The sequence below is a fragment of the Ipomoea nil genome, unplaced genomic scaffold (assembly GCF_001879475.1).
Source record: "Ipomoea nil cultivar Tokyo-kokei standard unplaced genomic scaffold, Asagao_1.1 scaffold1074, whole genome shotgun sequence".
In the NCBI taxonomy this organism is placed as follows: domain Eukaryota; kingdom Viridiplantae; phylum Streptophyta; class Magnoliopsida; order Solanales; family Convolvulaceae; genus Ipomoea; species Ipomoea nil.
The window spans coordinates 3,433,354-3,439,113 of NW_017617502.1; the positions used below are offsets into that span (position 1 = coordinate 3,433,354).

The following is a 5,760-nucleotide window of genomic DNA, read 5'->3' on the forward strand; positions in this document are numbered from 1 at the left end:
CTACAAAGACAACGGTTTTTTAAAACCGTTGTCTTTGCGCATTATTATTTTTTAAAAGACAACGGTTTTATTTAACCGTTGTCATTTATGTGTTGTCTTTAATAGCACTTGAATACACAACACTACAACGACAACGGTTTTATATAATCGTTGTCGTTGCGCGTTCTTTATTTGTTTAAGACAACGGTTTTATTTAACCGTTGTCTTTGATATGTTGTCTTTAAGCGTATTTGAATACGCAACACTACAAAGACAACGGTTATAACCGTTGTCTTTGCGCATCATTATTTAACAGTTGTATAAATTAAAATAAAAACAAGGATGTTAATAACAAGAGTCGAACCTTTGACCTCAAAATTAACAAATAAAGTCTAACCAACTAAGCAACACAAACTCTTATGTTTAAATGTGCAACATTTGATATATAACTGGGTTGCTTCTGTGTTGTTTGTGAAAACCAAAACAACAATTTTAGAAAATAATTGAAGGATCCCCCTAGGAAGAATAAAACTCAAAACCTCTAACATAATAAACTAAACTAAACCCACCAAGCCACACCAACACTTATATACTCAAGTGCAACATCTATAATATAACCAATTTGCTTATGTGTTGTCTTTAAAAACCAAGACAATGATTGTATAAAATAGATTAAGGATGCCACCACAAAGGATAAAACCCAAGACCTTTAACATAACAAACAAAGTTAAATCTACCAAACCACACTAACTCTTATATACTAAATTGTTACACCTTATGTTTTAGCTATTATATATCCTGAGTGTTAACAAGAATAAAAATGTAATTAAAATTTTTTGTCCAAATATATTGCATAAAAATTTAACAAAGAACGAATATAATTCAAAAGTTAATTTAATAGTTATATTTTCGTTCATATTTAAATATAAAATTATTCACCAAAAGCTCCTTGCGATGCCCAGGGCTCTGGCCACCGAGATCGCTGCTGTCGCACCTGGTATCTTTCCTTCTTGTTCGACGAGTTAACTCTATAGGAATAGAATTAACCCTTTAACAATTAAAAATTAAAATTCAGACTTCAAATCTATAATGCCTAACATCTAAATTCTTAACCTAGTCACCTGGAAGGTGGACACGATTCCTAAACTGTCATAATTGTGAATATAGAGTTAAAAAATTATGAACATAGAGTTTTATAATTATGAACATAGTGTTCTGCAATTGTGAACATATAGTTCAATAAATGTTGAATATGAAATTCAAAAATTATGAACATAGAATTCTGTAATTGTGAACATAGAGTTCAATAATTGTGAATATGAAATTCAAAAATTATGAATATAGAGTTTTATAATTATGAACATAGAGTTCTGTAATTGTGAATATGGAGTTCAATAATTGTGAATATGAAGTTCAAAAATTATGAGCATAGAGTTTTATAATTATGAACATAAAATTCTGTAATTGTGAACATAGAGTTCAATAATTGTGAATATGAAATTCAAAAATTATGAACATAAAGTTTTATAATTATAAACATAGAGGTCTGTAATTGTGAATATGAAGTTCAAAAATTATGAACATAGAATTTTATAATTATTAACATAGAGTTCAATAATTTGACGAACATTTTTTATATTCGTTATAGACCTAACTTTTTTAGGCTCTTATTAGTATAGTAGATAGTAGATATAAAAATATATATCTTCTTCTTCATATATATATATATATATATATATATATATATATATATATATATATATATATCTTCATTCTTTTTATTTTTTTTTTTGTTTCCCTCCCAAACAAAAAAAAAAAAAAGAAGAAATTCACACGCCTACAATTAGCGGAAAAAATTCCCTCCCAAACAATTTCTCCCTAACACTCCATTGCAACTTTTCCATCTCCTCAGTCAGTGCTCTCTGCCGAGAATAAGCTATGAAATTCATCCAAATATTATCCATTTTCGCCCTCTCCTTTCTGCGGCTCAGTCTTCCCTTAGCATCTCTCTTGATTCTTCTCTAATCTCACCCAAAAACCTTCTACTCTCATTTAAACAAAATCTCAGATCTTTAATTTCTTGCTCAGCCTTTAATCTCTGAGGATGGAGTCCCCAAAGCACGCGGTCGCGTTCTATGCGGAAGCAGCGGCCATAAACGTCGGTTTCTATAGCAAAGCCGATGATGTTTCGGCCGGAGCTCAAGAGTGGACAATCAGCGGTGAGAGATTGTTTGCTGGAATGGATTCGGTCAGAGGTTTCTCTCTATTTTTATTTCTCAGTTCAGAGTTTCGTGCTCAGATATGTTGTTGTTGTGGGAGTCTACGCTCATATCTGCTGCTGTTGTGGGAGTACGCTCAGATCTACTCCTTTTATTCTATCTACAACGGAACTAGCGACGGAGGGATAGAGGAGGTGGCGGCGGAGTTGGAAATCGGCCGGTTTGTGCCCATATTTCTTCATCACTCCACCCTGCCACTCACAATCGACGAAGTAAGCTTAAAACTATCATCTTTTTTGCTTTTGTTGCTCTTGTAAAATTTTTTAAAGTAACTTTTGGTGAATTTTGTGAATTTATGCATATTCTTTCAAATAAAATCATTTAGTGATTTTAGTTTTTTACCTCTGTAATTCGATGGTAAGGCTGGTTAAGCTAAGAATATGTGTTTGGGAACATGGTGAAAATGATGGATTATCCAGAATCTTGAACCAATCAGGATAGAGTTGGCCAAACACTTACAAAAATTTTAATAAATTAGTAAATTACAGCTGTGTGTTTGCAAAATTGCTGGGAGAAAGGTATGCAGTTGTATGTATCTGTTTTGTATTTCTGTAACCTGGTGAATTAAACATATGGAATGCTAAAAATGTGTAAATTCATTGATAAATATGTTGATATTGTGTCAATACTCGAACTAATTAGTAGATAGAGCTTCTTCACACCACCTTTGGCATGGTTCTATGGATGTTTGCATAACTGAATTCCTTTTATCTACTGCTCGGTTCCTTTTCCAACAGGTTTTTCTCCCTTCAGTTGGACTGAATACCACCTTTCTCTCTTTGTAACTATTATAATGACATCTTAATTCCTGTTCCCTGTGATTCTAGATTGTAAGTGCTCACCAAAGTTCATTTGAAGATGACAAGTACAGTGAAATCAAGTATCTCTTTCCTTGTAATTCATGGAAGATGATTACGGTATGTCGGTATCCATTCTTATAGAATTCTATGTTAAGGGCAATATTGTGATTTTGACTATTGTTATTCTAGTGAAAAACATAAACTTATTTATCAAACTCTTGATTTATAACCACAATATCCTTAGCAATTATCCACTTATAACTCCAACATGCTTCTTCTATGTTTCAGGAAAATGATGTGACGGTCATGATTTCCCTCCTTAAGTCCTCGAAACATGAACATTTTAAAAAATTGATCAGTCCCTTAATTAAGCCATTGCTGCGTTTCCTTTATCTCCCTTGTTCATCAAGTGGTAAATACATTTTTTTGGTCAGGCTTAATTTAAAATCTTCAATTGATAATACGTTCTTTTTAGTGGTCATGGCTGGTGCTTCATTTCATTAGAACTAATGTTCTTTCTTTTATTTGCTCTCTATATTGTAGATTTTATGCGAAATCTAGGATCTGCGTGGTTATTGATTGGTGGCTTATGCTACCATCTTTTGATTAGCTACACATATTTGGATCCCACTGTAAAATACTCTGTAAAGCACTCACAGCTGACAGAAAAAATTGCTTGTCTCCAGCTTGAGAATGAGGTATTTTTTATATTTAGTTTTTTAAACCACTTCAACTTGAATTACTACTTTTCAGCCTCGGGTTTTGCCATTTCACTCCATGGGGAGAAATTTGTAAATTTTAAAATTTTGAGTATTACGTTATATGCATAAATGCATAAATTACCCTTTGAGATGATTGAACAAAAAATATTTAATTAATTAAGTTCACTAAAACTGGATCATTTAGTGTCTGTTTGGCTCAAGTTATTGCGACAAACAAATGTTTACTAGATATCAATCTTATTGGGATAGTCCAAAGTGGAAAGTTTTGTGAGCAATACTTAGTCTAAAACTGTGACGAGCTCTCATGCCCAAGCTTGATGTGAAAATTCTATTCATGATCTTACAGGTAAGAAGAGAGTGTACTTATTTATCAGGGTCCTTTCAGTTAAGAGAAGATGACAGACATACCAAGGTGTTAGAAGAACTCAATACCAAGCTGAAGAAACTTCAAAAACATGTAAGGAGAGTTTTATTATCCATATGTTTTTAATGTTGTTGATTCACTTGATTGTTAACATGCTTTGCATTTATTACCCATGTCATCTCTAGTCTTAGCAATTACTAGTTATATGTTTTTTTTTTTTTTTATATAAGCACACATGAATTCTGATAACTCGAGTATTATGCCAGGACAGAAAAACATTCACTATTGTGCTTGAATGCCAAGAGGAGTAAGTAGCTAGTGAAAAGGGGGAAGCTTCAAGGTATAAATACTAGTGAACTTTGCAAACTCTTGTATTAAAAGTTAAATTTCTAACTTATGTAATTATTCTTTGCAAACTCTTGTAACTTTTGTATTAAAACTTTACAAAAACATTCACTATTGTGCTTTAAATACAAGCTTAAGTTCAAAATGGAGAAGGAAACCTCCATGACAAGTCTCTTGTTACAAAGGACAACACAAGTAAGTTGTGTTATTCAGTTTTTGCTTTCTTATCAATCTATCTTCTGGCTTTGCACCTTTACTGCCTCATTTGTATAGAAACTTATTTTATCACCTAGGAGGCACAACATCTTTAGCTGGCATCTTTGTGATTTGTATGGAATCAAAATTGCCAAGTCTTGCGTTAGCCACAGTTCCTATTATAGTCAGATTGTCATCTAAACAAGCCAGCTCATCAACTACTCATATGGATATTATCACCCGGATATCAATTCTTGTTAACTGTTCTCCTTGTGCTCCAGGAGTTGTGTATGGATATTATCACCCGGATATCAATACATGTAGTTCCAACAAGTTGATTATGACAAAGCGGTTATTGATCTGGTGCGTTCAGAATGGGCCGATATTCTATCAAGTTATATAGAGTAGGTATGATTTGACGTTGTGATCATTTAGACTTGGTTTGTGGATCGGAATTGTTTTTTGTAGTATTATGACTTGGATGATGATTTGATTAGAATTGGTCATGCTCAGTATTTAGACTTGTTATTATGAACCTTGCTTAGCTTGTGCAATGTAACTACACTTGGCCATGGTGAATGGATAAATTGTTTTTTTTTTTATATGATTGAAATTTAAGCAGGTTAAAAACGGGTTGAGACAACGGTTAAAAGTTGTCTATTTTACAATAGACAACAGTTTGAAACTGTTGTCTTTTTTACAAAAGACAACAGTTTGAGACTGTTGTCTTTTCTACAAAAGACAACAGTTTATGGGTGTGACTTTTAACAACAGCGATTTCAACAACACACAATAGACAACAGTTTATAACTGTTGTCTTTTAAAGAAAAGACAACAGTTAAAAACCGTTGTCTATGTGCATCACTTTTAACAACACCGGTTTCAACAACATTGAATTGACAACGGGTCAAAAACCGTTGTCTTTGGAAGAAACGACAACGGTTTAAAACCGTTGTCTATGTTCGTGACTTTTAACAACACCGGTTTCAACAACACTTAATAGACAACGGTTAAAAAACCGTTGTCGTTTCTAGAAAAGACAACGGTTATTAACCGTTGTCTATATGCGTGACTTT

General features: G+C 32.8%; 1 protein-coding gene across 5 annotated transcripts; it reads left to right on the plus strand.

The window, feature by feature from the left end:
- Nucleotides 1-1,847: 1,847 nt before the first annotated feature.
- On the plus strand, nt 1,848-5,077 carry LOC109182561. Of its 5 annotated transcripts, none has more exons than XR_002054383.1 (8): nt 1,849-2,470; nt 3,086-3,175; nt 3,347-3,470; nt 3,602-3,756; nt 4,127-4,237; nt 4,411-4,484; nt 4,622-4,684; nt 4,966-5,077. XR_002054383.1 is itself a non-coding variant. In XM_019332714.1 (8 exons), exons 1-7 carry the CDS (start codon nt 2,160-2,162, stop codon nt 4,453-4,455), a joined length of 756 nt encoding a protein of 251 aa, XP_019188259.1. In that variant the 5' UTR covers nt 1,850-2,159; the 3' UTR covers nt 4,456-4,484; nt 4,622-5,077. The 5 variants fall into 5 exon arrangements, 4 of the variants coding, with proteins under 4 accessions (XP_019188258.1, XP_019188255.1, XP_019188257.1 ...); XM_019332714.1 differs by having other exon boundaries at nt 1,850-2,198; nt 2,279-2,470; nt 4,622-5,077; XM_019332710.1 differs by having other exon boundaries at nt 4,622-5,077.
- Nucleotides 5,078-5,760: the final 683 nt, after the last annotated feature.

Excerpts from the sequence above, each read along its gene's own strand:
- LOC109182561 (XM_019332710.1), top strand. The coding sequence starts at position 2,084 with ATGGAGTCCCCAAAGCACGCGGTCGCGTTCTATGCGGAAGCAGCGGCC. Across the intron at positions 2,471-3,085 it reads TGCCACTCACAATCGACGAA|ATTGTAAGTGCTCACCAAAG; the intron begins GTAAGCTTAAAA and ends CTGTGATTCTAG. Across the intron at positions 3,176-3,346 it reads ATTCATGGAAGATGATTACG|GAAAATGATGTGACGGTCAT; the intron begins GTATGTCGGTAT and ends TCTATGTTTCAG.